Raw genomic sequence first — 12,817 nt, forward strand, 5'->3', positions numbered from 1 at the left:
CTCTCTCTCTCTCTCTCTCTCTCTCTCTCTCTCCCTCTCGCGTTTTCTCACAGTCTCTATCTTATCTTCGGGCTTGTGTGTGCGGATGTTGGAAATTTCAAACTCGCGGTACAACTTTTGCCGTGATTAAGGAAGATCGGTTCTGCCTGACACCAGATTCTATACGCAACGGGTAGTCTGATTAATAATTCGCAGCGTGGTACAAGGAGAAAAGGGCGGAGGCCGCGGAGGTCCTGTGGGTCCTTGTGGCTTCGCTTTACCATCGTTACCGAACATCGGGTAACTATCTTCCGCGATATACACGCCGAAGAACAAAACCCGATCGATGTCGTGTCGCGTAAACTTCAAACACGTTCGACTAAAACTTTGCCGCAATTAAGGAGCGAACGGAGTAAATGGCGCAATTTTCGACTCCCATAGGCAATGCGCGCTTGGAATACGTACAACAATCGTTTGTTCGCGGCTGACGTCGGATAAATATTTAAATCAGAAGAGTTGCTGCACGTGATCAGAAGACGTGTCGCGCGGAGTGCGACGTAACATTGTTGAACAAGATCGTGCAATCGTGAGAAGCGAGGGAGAAAGGAACGCGGAATGTGAATTCCTCTCGCACTACATGTGTATAGTAACACACGCTGCATTCTGCGAGATCATTCGATGTGATCCACATCCGTATATCCGTCCGCGCAAGTCTGAGACACGTACACGAAACACGCGACCGTATACACTACTTCAAGATGTTGTACTCTCGAGAGCGGCGGTTGCAGTCTCCCTCGCAGAGGCGAGCGAGGGAACGAGAGAAAGGAAGGAAATGCGGAAAAACAGTCACGTTTATCATGGTGCTCGGAAAGGCAGAACAGCGCGAAGCGGATGCGAGAAGTATAAGTGTAAGAGAATGGCCTACGCATAAGAATAAAGTGCTGTAATGTACAATGTCTCTCGCCCCTCGCCATAAAGAAGAAAACTAAATGTCACGGCTGCGCGGCAACACTCGACACAATGATTTCATTACGCAAAGTTCGCGCGAAACATAAGTCAGTGACATATCCTTTATTTATCCGCCGTCGCAGTAATTCATCGTCAGTTATTAAGAGATGATCGTAATGATTGATGAATTATAACGATTGACGAGCTACTGCAAAAGTCGTAATAAAGTATTACGCAAATTGTGCGTGACGAGGGGAGAGATCATTATTTCACCCTTCTTCCCGTTTACTTGAGAAATATACGAGTATATCTAATTTACGAGCGGAGTAAATTTCAGAAAATTATATAACGACTAGGTAGAAGTATAGTCGTACTTGAACATCACGAACAATTTAAAATAATGTTAACGTGCACGAATAAAAACGATGACGGAATAAATTGTAAATGTATGCGATGTACACACGTTCGGGCACGTAGGAAAAGAAACAAACTGCCAGTGACTTTAACAATCCTCGAGAAGATAAAGTTTATCATCGAGTTTATTACACATAATATACATATATATATATATATGTATAACGTCGAAGAAAATCAAACTGACACAAAAGTATTAAAGTAATCGTGTAGAATTACCAGGGAAATAATTACCTCCGTTTTCATAAAAATTGAATGAATAAAATAATAAAAAAAACATAGCTCTCTCATTTTCTCGTGAATTAAATGACCACCGATTAGAGAGTGTTCTCTCGTTAAATAATAGACATAAAACAGAACTTAATAAAAGCGCGAATAATACGAGACGGGGGGGGGGGGGGGGGACAAGACTCGCCGGGAAAGGGCGTAGTACGCCCAGGGAAGTGCCGAGACCCGGCCGATGCGTTCGTCTTTTTCCACTGCGAGGCGACGCAGTAGAAATCGACGAGTTTGCGCGACAAGGGTGCCCTTACAGCGCGCGCAGAGGCAGGAGCACAGACCACGCTGGTACATGCGCAATGGTGTATTGATCCTGCGAATTTCAGATGCACGTACCAGCATCCCAGTGGTCCAGCGGCTGTACACAATGTCATTTCTGCTGAACGTTCTTCCGGCGTTTCGCGAGCGGAACGATCCGCGCGTGTAATGAGAGCCGGACCGGAGTCCGTCCGCGATATCGCCGACTGATAAAAGTATACGCGCCGAAAATCGAACGTATCCCAGATTTACGGCAGATTATGATACACAAGAAGGGCCACGGGATAAAAGCATCGTATTTAGAGATCGGGTAACGAGGAGTCCCGAAGAAGCCGAAGCGCAAGTATACCACGACCGTTTAGATTACGTTCGATACACGTATACATGCCCGGCTTCGATACCCATAAATAATCGCTCGGTGAACGAAATCGATAAGCACTGTGAAAATATACAGACGCGCAGTAAGCAATTTTTCGAATAATTGTTGTTTCAAAATATATATTTTCTTGTAGTTATATATATATATGATTATATAGTGTAAGAGAGACAAAGAATCATTTAAATTTACGTGTTACGGGTAGTATTGTGCTAAATATTTGTACAAGAAAGAGTATAATTTTGTAAACTCTCTTTTAAATAAATTAACTTACACGTTCGGAAATGTATTTATACAATAACCGAAACGTTTTGCAATCTGATAAATGTATTATTACGATTTATGAGTTATATTAATATATATTATTAATTATATTGTACAGTAATAGGAAAAAAATTATGCTATTCGAACATTTCGCGACGCGATATTATTAGGTTTTAACTCGTCATTAATAAACTTGACAAATGTTTACTTTTTATATTAAGATTTCGATAAAGATTTGATACACTGAAGTACTTCTCGTAAAAATTAATACGGACAGACAGCCGTGCTTAATGCAACAGGTTCATAATTCTACAACTAACAACTCGCAAAGCTCAGTTAAGCTATCGACATAGCGTTGTAACTACTAATTTAATTAAATTTAATTTCTTCAGCAGAGAAAATAGCGAGAAATACGAATGACAGTTAAATGAAAAAAAAAAATTACAAATGATGACTAATCTAAAGTAAAATTTTTATTTAATATTTTTCTCACTTTTTGTATAGTAAACCTTCTTAGAGTTAATTTATAAAATATGATTCTAAAAATAAGTAGAAAAAATAGATAAATAGAAAAAGAAAAAGAATTGTACTATTATAATGACTATATTCATATACGCGTATAATTTTTAAATAATAATAAATTTCTAATAATTTTTAAGATGATAATGTTCTCGGATGTTTCATAAATCTATGCAAGATAAAGCGAATAACCACATGTGAGTTTATTAATATTTCTGTGCAGGTTGCTTTTGACGAGTCTGATTTAATCGAACGTTTGAAGGCAAAATAATGTTCTCTTTAATCATCCTGATCCTTTCGGTGGGGATCTGCTACAGTAATCCAGACGCTAAGAGACTTTACGATGATCTGCTGTCGAATTATAATCGGCTGATTCGACCTGTATCCAATAATACTGATACTGTTGTTGTGAAACTAGGACTCCGTCTCTCGCAGCTGATAGACCTCGTACGTATATATAATACATATATATATATATATACAAAAGATCTATGATCATCAGCGCCGTTCGGATTCGGCGTTAAACTGTAGGTCCTATACATCAGTATACATATCAGTAGATATTTGTCTCTAATATCTGACTGAGGTAGGATTCTGTGGACCAATCACCCACAAATCCGAAAAACAATCTGATTCGAGAAACGAATATAGGCCTCGGACAAAAGAGGTCTATAGACGTCCTATGCTCCACATAAGGAGATAAAAGGAGTCGTTATCGTTATATATATATATTATACAATATAATTCTAACGATAAGTTTAAAAAATTATGTCAATGAATGTATTACAACGTACAACTGGCATACGGTTGTTCGTATATATTTTTAATAAAACCTGTTTGTCGTGTTTGCAGAATTTAAAAGATCAAATTCTAACGACAAACGTCTGGTTAGAGCACGTAAGTGAAGCCATATAAAAATATTTAAGCAACTTTTGATTGCTGTCGCAATTGCGAGTCAAAAGATTAACATGACTGAAGCCGAATTAATAATTTCAGGAATGGCAGGATCATAAATTCATCTGGGAACCCTCGGAATACGGAGGTGTCACTGAACTCTACGTGCCCAGCGAACATATATGGCTGCCAGACATTGTACTTTATAACAAGTACGTGATGCTGTGCGCTCTACTATTTCTTTATCTCTTTGACTATATAAGCCTGGACTGTGCCAGTGGGCTGCATATCCTATGGCAAAATCAAGCGGGAAGTGTTACCAAATGTAACGATTTTTGGTTAATCACAATCCGAACGAAAATTCAAATTAGCTATTTTAACCGAATTGTGTCTCTAAATTTTTTTGAGTAAAATCTTACTCCAAAAGACGTATTTTTGCACGAAACAAACAAATGTAGCAGAAAAAAACGCCGTTCTGCCCGCGAAGTGAGATATTAATCGTTAAAGTTAACTATTGTTAAGTTAGGAAACCTGTCGTTCACTGCGACTTCACTCTAAAAAAGGAAACATCTCCCTCCTTTTTTTGAAGTGAGATTTTACTCCTTTGGAGTAAATTTCATTCCAAAACAGTAAAATACTGCTACTCTTTTTTAAGAAATAAAATAATTTTCAAAGTGACAGTATTTTCAAACTCTTGAAGTGAGATTTTACTCGAAAAAATTTAAAAAAAAGTATCAAATATTATTTTATATTAGATCTTTATACTATAGAATAGAATATTATAGTATAACTAAATTTTTACATTAATTTCTCACACACCTAAAAAAGCTTATGCGGTTTCATTCTTACACTGTTTCTCATTTTAGCACGTGCTATTATAATTTGCTACGAAACAATAAGTATAGGCATATTCATAATTTTTACAAGAAACCTATAGATATTTTAAATAAAACCTCGTCTTCTTTAGTCAAAGCTTGTCTTTGTTTTGTCAGGGAGAAACATTCAGTTCGCTCTTCGCTGTTAGTGTGAAATTGGCTACTGGCAGTCCAGGCTTATATAGTCAAAACTTTGGCCGGTATTCATAGTCAGTTCTTATATTCAAGACCGTCTTAAGTTCAGTCTTGAAGAGTTACGAACCAATCAGAGGGCCGCTTTAGCATCTTAAGACATTACTTAAGACAGTCTTGAAATAAGAACCGACTACCGGCCTTTATCTCTTTTATGATTATTACGATTAGAAAATATATAAGCACGCTACGCACGATGTACCGTAAATTACATTCTTAATTTTTATTGATCCTTCTTCCAAAATTTTGAATTATATTTTGTCTACTAATTTAAAATAAAAATGTGATAATAATTTAGCTCCAGAACAAAAGCTCTAAAAAATACAATTCAAATAAAATACATAAAATAAAGAACATGGGAATTGAGCAAAATATTTATGCTAAATAATATAATTTTTGTTATTCTTTAAATAATAAACCTCGTCAATTATTCAGCACAAATATCTTATTCGAGGGGGGGGGGGGCTCTCCCAAATTCTTTATTTTATATATATTTAAAATTCAAAATAACTTTATTGTCTTATTTATAGTGCGGACGGAGAATATGGTGTGACAACAATGACTAAAGCCATTTTGCATCACACCGGTAAGGTGCTTTGGACTCCTCCAGCAATTTTCAAATCTTCCTGCGAAATAGATGTTAGATACTTTCCCTTTGATATGCAAACATGTTTCATGAAATTCGGTTCGTGGACGTACGATGGTTTTCAAGTAAGTTTATTGTCTTAACACAATTATAAAATTAGTAATCAGATAATTGAAATTAATTTTATTGTGTATAGAATGAAAGTTATAAAAATTTAAAACGGTAAATGTATAAAAAGTAATAGAAAAACACGATGATGTGTCTTTTTCTTTTCTATTATTTAATTATTTAAGATTTAATAACTCTATAAAATCATATTATAGATGAAATTATTACTAATATCGTGTGATTTTTTAAATTACGTGGTTTTAAAAAATCACATACTGATTTAGAACAATCCGTTATGTAATTTACTTGTTTTAATTACATGATTTTGTTATGTCACTCTTTGTGATGTATTTTTCTTTAGTAGGAATGATATATTTTATATTTTAACTGTCCATATTTTACACCTATCATTTTAGGTACTACACGTAATTTTTAGTTACAATAGTTACTTTCTTTTTTCCATGTATGTTAATTGATAATTTTTGATGTGTATGCTGTTCGGGAAAGCAAAGCGTATCGATTAAAAAATCAATCTTTAATACGTCACTTATTTAAAAATATCTTTTTCAGATCGACTTAAAGCACATTAATCAAAATATGGGCGACAAGGTCGAAGTAGGTATCGACCTGCGAGAATATTATCCAAGTGTGGAATGGGACATATTGGGCGTTCCGGCAGAGCGTCATAAAAAATACTACCCATGTTGTCTCGAGCCATATCCCGACATTTTCTTCAACATAACTCTACGTCGAAAGACACTGTTCTACACGGTGAATCTTATAGTGCCGTGCGTCAGTATATCTTACCTGTCGATTCTGGCCTTCTATCTGCCGGCTGATTCTGGAGAGAAGATCGCGCTCTGCATCAATATCTTGCTTTCGCAGACTATGTTCTTTTTACTGATATCGGAGATTATACCATCCACGTCGCTCGCACTACCATTGCTCGGCAAGTATCTACTCTTCACGATGATCCTAGTCGGTTTTTCGGTAGTGATAACAATCATTATTCTAAATGTGCATTATCGCAAACCGAGCACCCATAAAATGCCACATTGGATGAGAAAAGTCTTTATCAGAAAATTACCGAAGTTGCTTCTGATGAGAGTACCCGACGATCTTCTCAATAATCTTGCCGTACACAAGATGCACGGAAGAGGGAAATCGAAAAAAAAGAGCAAGTTTAATGATGCTATAGCAGCCGCGGCACAATCATCAATTTTATCTTCGCCGGATTCTATGCGTCATCAACGAATCGACGGTATGATCTTTTTAAATTAGAGTAGCAGATTTGTAATTACTACTCACATGTTACATCTTTTTAAGTAAATCAAAATTAACATTAACATCTGCGCAACTTTTTTATGAGAAAAATATCAACAATGGCATGTTCCTATATTTTGCCACATTAGAAATTGTAAGAAAATGTTTATATATATAGTTATCGCCATTTTAGGTTGCAACGGTTTACACAGTACAACTGCTCATAATCGATTCCTAGTTGGCAGTTTAGGATACAATGGGCTTCCAACCGTCATGTCCGGTCTTGACGAGTCATTAAGCGACGTAACGCCAAAAAAGAAATATCCCTTTGAGCTGGAAAAGGCTTTGCACAACGTCATGTTCATCCAACATCATATACAACGCCAAGACGAATTCAATGCAGTAAGCACTTTCAGAAATTGGTAAAATGAATAGAAAAACTAAAAAGTAATTACAATGCAATTACTCAAAAGAAGGCACTTGATAGCAGCGTCAAGTTTTTTGTACTTTTACTTTTTGAAATAAAGTATATGTTATATACTTTATGGCAAGAAATATATTGCTTTCACAATTGGCGCAATCTAAAATGATTTCATTTTATTTTGTGAGGCTAACACGCACACTTGGCGCCTTTTTTTCCTTTTTTTTTAAAAAGGTACTTTTGTTGAGATAATATTAACACTAAAAACCGCAGCTGTGACATTTTTTACCCGTCTAATAATTTTTCTTTTCCAATTAATTTAGATTTATATATGGAACTTTAAATTTCTGTGACTTTTCGTAAATAATTATAATTAATGGCAAGTAATTTTAATTATAATAACCTTCCCTCGTAAAAAGTCAGATTTACTTTTAACAGCTATTGAGTCACGGTTTTAGTATTAAATTTAAAAATATTATCCCGTATACTCGTTACTACAGTTTTTCGTTATCGCAGGAGGATCAAGATTGGGGTTTCGTCGCGATGGTTCTCGATCGCCTCTTTCTGTGGGTGTTCGCGATAATTTCGATAGCCGGAACCATCATTATCTTATGCGAAGCACCGGCACTCTATGACGACACAAAACCGATCGATACGGAATATTCTTCCGTCGCTCAACAGCAATATCTTCCATCCAGTTCAGAATTGCTGAAGTCTATCGCGTTGTAGACATATTCGTTAAGCCACGTGCAATGTATATTTAATGTATTATCAACATTAAAAGGGAAGCGGCGAACTGTCTTTCCAAATACAGCAAAGTTGTGATAGGTCATAGCCGTGGAACCGAAGAAACCAATCTCCAAACACGAAACGCAATTCGCGAATGTTCATTATATATTACTATTCGTACTCTCAGCATTCAAATTATATATTTAGATAAATTACGATCTTCGATTTTAAGACGTACATATGGAATATAGTTACAATGCTAGTCTATTCGGTTCTAGGAACTGGCCTAATGATATAAGCGTGATTTCATTCTGAAACAGACAATTCGCTAGCTTGCCTTGTGAGCAACAATTACAACACAATTGTATTCTCGAAACAAAAATTGTATTTGTATCTATTATTATACGCGCAAATAGTGCGCGACTCGTTCTTTGATAATAACGTCTATTGATGTTCGCAATGTTACGGAAGAAGACTTCGCGATAGGTATCATTTGTAAAACTTTTGGTAACGTTGGTTACACAGACGATATGTAACGGTGGTATCTTATCCGCATATTAAAATCTAATTATATATAGGACAAGTTTCATGCTCCAATTAATATCTTCCCGATGAACAATCGATTCACATACGTAGCGCAGTTTTTCGATAAATTATAAACAAAACTTTTTTTCATTACAAAAACACACATACATATATATATATATGTGTATGTGTGTATATATGTATATATATATATGTATATATACTCGAGTTTGTTCGATATACTGATGTACGCATGAAAAGCAAAAATAAAAATTTAAAAAATTAAAAGTTAATTAAGTCTTCTCTTCATTAAATGAATACGTGATATACCTATTTTAACCAAGCAAATACGAACACGAGCGCTTAACTGAATATATATTTTATTATTTCATATACAAAAGTTGATACAATATTTGTGTAAACAACCTGTGAAACAAACGAAAAGTATATAGGTAGGACAAAATACATTTCTACGTAGACTAGTTTAATAGTTTAGTGCCTGAATTTAAAACGATATACTTGTTTATGAGGTAAATAAAGGAATTATCAAGATAATAAAAGATTTCAGGCGATAACAAATGCAGAAATGTTACGCTGCACTGATACTGATTAATATTAAAGAGAACACGTATCCTCGACAAAATCAAAATCATGATTTTAAATTATTATCTAATAAAAATGTAATATAAATTTTTGAAAATTGAATGCTTCTGGTTCTAATTATTTAATTATTTTCTATTTACACTATTTAATTATCTAACTAAATAATTAGAACTTATGGACTTGTAAAAACGCATTCGAATATTCTAGATTTATATTAGAATTGCACTGACAAGAAATGTTTAGCAATGAAAAGATTTTAAAAACCTAGAGCTTTACAAAAATAATATTATATGTATAATAGAATTCATCAATAAGTAAAAAAAAAAAGAAATTATTTATCCAGAAACAAGGATTAATTAAAGAGAAAAAAAGAGATCGTAATTATACAAATCATAATTATATTAAAAAGCAGATCTATTCGGAACAATAGGGCTCCCTGAGATGTTCCAGTTCACACAAGTCAAACTTAAATGTAAGAATATCTCCCCTTCCCCCCTCTCTTTCTGTCTGTCTTTTTTTTAATTGAGAATATAAAAAAGAAAACAAAATTTAAAAAAAAAGAATAATTTTCATTATTCGAATCAGGATATACAGTAAAAGAGAGTTGGAGAACATATCAATTACTTCAACGAAGTAAGAGAAACAAAAAATTTCGCTACTACTGTATTCTATCTTGTGTTTCTCTGTAAGGCTTTTTTATTTTTTGCGTTGCCAAACGTTACTTGTAAGTTCTTAGCTATTTTCCAGTGCTATATCTGTTTAAAGTAAAGACTTTTTCATATAAAACACGCTGTATATAAACAATGTATTGTATAAACAAGGATATCAGAATCATGATTAATAATTATTTACTTTCATTGTATCATAGTGTGCTATTTACTGTTCTGGCATCATAGAAGACATATTCTTAACAAATGCATCTTTATCGCAATAAATAATAAAATGTACATGAGCTACCACTTAATACCAAAAAAGTAATCAGTAAAAATAGAATACATTTTGAAGATATAAGAAAACACATAATGTTGTGAGAATCGTATAAAATCGTTTCTCAGCGCTTTATTGATACATATGAGCATTTTAACTAAAAGTATAGGATTGTTTCTTTGAAACTGTGTAAAGTGAAAATAAACATTATTCGATAAATAAATTTTAAACTGCAAAAAATAAATATCGGTTAAACATGATGTATTCTCTCAGACGTAAAATTAATTAATTCACCTGTGACTGCGTGTAATAGCTATTGTTATAGCTATTCATTTATTATAGTTACGTTTAAACTTGTTAATTATCAATGATATGAAGAAGAAATAGAGGAAATAGAAGAATATATATAAAAAGTATAGGTTTCTATTCATTTCTTAGTTTATGAATTTCTACAAAGCAGTGTTCCTCAATTAAAGAATTGTTTATCTTATAATTTATAGAATGCTATCCATCGAAAATAATTTCTTAAAAAATCTTAAATCTTTATTAAAAAACTTTCATTGTTTCTCTCAAAGCTTTTTTAATAGGTTATCCTAATATATACTACTAAATTGTAATACTTTAATTAATACTATTTTATAAAACATACTTCATTTTCTATAGCTATGAAACTTTAAAAAAATAAATGATTAAATCATTGAACATATAAAATAAGAAATTTAAGCGATTGAGAAATACTGCTATCATATATCTTTTGAACTCTCCGTCAAATTGACTCGTTGTGGAATGTTGTTTGTTCGACTATTTAAGTCGCTATATAGGCAGAATTATGTCATATGTAAAATAAGAACAATGCACAGGTCAATCTTTTTTACATATCCGGACTTATTATGGATTTCAAAATATGAAACTTATAATCAATAAACGCCGTATTAACATTTTGATAGAACATTATTCTATTATATAATAAATTCATCTACAGTATAAATACACATCTGCAGTCTTAATATAAATATACCGCCACGCGCTAAAGCTAAATTAAATAATAAAATCATAGACATATTATAAATATTCATAATATTCTCAGATAGAAAATATCAAGAATATAATATTATCCCCTTTACAATTAGAATATTAAAACAACTATTAAAATATATAATTTGCCGTTTTGTAGAATCAATGACTATTCTTAAATATAAATATAATCGATGATAATAAAGCTTCAAAGCGAGTGGAGAAAGAACAGGAAGACAAGAAAGAACAAAAAATTGTTCTCGTAATTACGTTGATTTTATGAGCAATCTGGAGATATCATATATATGTATATTTTATATATATATAAAATATATATATATATATAGTACTGTCTGAATTTGTATATTAATCTGTTAGTAAAAATTGATACACGGAAAGAATTATTTCTTAAAATTTATCCTGAAAATATAGTAGTTATGATACAATACAATATCTTTTAAATGTTTTTATCATGTACTTCAGTAAAATTAGTCAAACTTGTTTTATATTTTATTGTAGTTTTAATGAATGTGAGAGATTACATAAAAATTCTTCGAAATATAATGTTGTCCCACGATTATCATATTTTCATGATAAATTTTAAGATATAATTCTTTCCGTGAAATAATTTTTCAATAAAATGGAAGACTATTAGGATTTCCGAAGTATCATAAGAGGTATCATTGTGAGCTGGAAAAGTTAGAAAACTCATGGATCTTTTGAAATACATGATAAAATAACATTAACTATATTAAAATTTAAATAAGCCAAAGAAAGTTCGGTCCGGCACCGCGAAATATAATAGATTATCCAAGTACTATACTTTTCAACTTAACTCAGAATAAAAAAACACGGAACACATTAGATTACAATGCCATAAAACACGAAACTTCCTTTAAAAAATCTCTTCTGCTGCCCTGGTGCTTATCAGTTTTATTTTGATAATATTGTATGTATAAATATAAATAATTTTTAATAAAATAAAAAATAACGTATATATTATAATAGACATTTAAAAATCTTTTTTCATTGTACGTAAAATATATGTATGTATATGCTCTTTTTTATAATATGTTTATATAATATATACTCGGCTAAATTCCCAGAGGAACGCGCGATTAGATATACACGCTTGTGCTCTCGCATATCAAATTTCCTAGAGAACAAAAATTAGATCCTCTTTGTAAATATTATTCCTCGTGCGCGCGATGTCGTATTTAATAATACAAAAATAAAAATACACGATAGTATTACTTTGAACACGAGACAAGGCAGCTTTCATGATTCACGTTCTATCCTGTTCTCTACTTGCAATCATGTATATTATATAAAATAATGTAATTGAATATGTTAATCACATGTACAATTATTATTATTTATAATTACTTAAAAAATTCTTACATAAAGAAAATCGATTTAAATATTTCTGTTTAACGTAAAACAATGAAAGTGTCCAAAAGAATTCTCGTGTCCAACTTTTCAATAAAATCGCAAATATATTTTTATTTTATGTTAAAAATCTAAGGGCTGCAATAAGACTTTTGTATAATATACTAGATTGTTAACGATTATATTCAAAATAAAGTTAAATTCTTTATTTCAATTCAATCGTAAAATTGTACAAATTTAATATCTAAATATTG

The 12,817-nt window shown here is 32.4% G+C and overlaps 1 protein-coding gene across 1 annotated transcript; it reads left to right on the forward strand.

The window, feature by feature from the left end:
* The first annotated feature begins 1,979 nt into the window (after positions 1-1,979).
* nAChRalpha2 (nicotinic acetylcholine receptor alpha2) lies at positions 1,980-8,786 on the forward strand. The gene is made up of 8 exons (XM_018542970.1): positions 1,980-2,339; positions 3,261-3,484; positions 3,890-3,934; positions 4,034-4,143; positions 5,529-5,709; positions 6,263-6,953; positions 7,149-7,357; positions 7,893-8,786. The coding sequence occupies exons 2-8, from the start codon at positions 3,308-3,310 to the stop codon at positions 8,103-8,105; spliced, it is 1,626 nt and encodes a 541-aa protein (XP_018398472.1). The 5' UTR covers positions 1,980-2,339; positions 3,261-3,307; the 3' UTR covers positions 8,106-8,786.
* The last annotated feature ends 4,031 nt before the right edge of the window (positions 8,787-12,817 follow it).

Source organism: Cyphomyrmex costatus, unplaced genomic scaffold, assembly GCF_001594065.2.
Source record: "Cyphomyrmex costatus isolate MS0001 unplaced genomic scaffold, Ccosl1.0 scaffold111, whole genome shotgun sequence".
Taxonomy (NCBI): Eukaryota; Metazoa; Arthropoda; class Insecta; order Hymenoptera; family Formicidae; genus Cyphomyrmex; species Cyphomyrmex costatus.

What these genes read in the sequence shown, in the direction of transcription:
- nAChRalpha2 (XM_018542970.1), top strand. Translation starts at nt 3,308, where the DNA reads ATGTTCTCTTTAATCATCCTGATCCTTTCGGTGGGGATCTGCTACAGT. An exon ending in TCTCGCAGCTGATAGACCTC is followed by an intron (nt 3,485 to 3,889) that starts GTACGTATATAT and finishes TCGTGTTTGCAG; the next exon opens with AATTTAAAAGATCAAATTCT. An exon ending in CAAACGTCTGGTTAGAGCAC is followed by an intron (nt 3,935 to 4,033) that starts GTAAGTGAAGCC and finishes TAATAATTTCAG; the next exon opens with GAATGGCAGGATCATAAATT.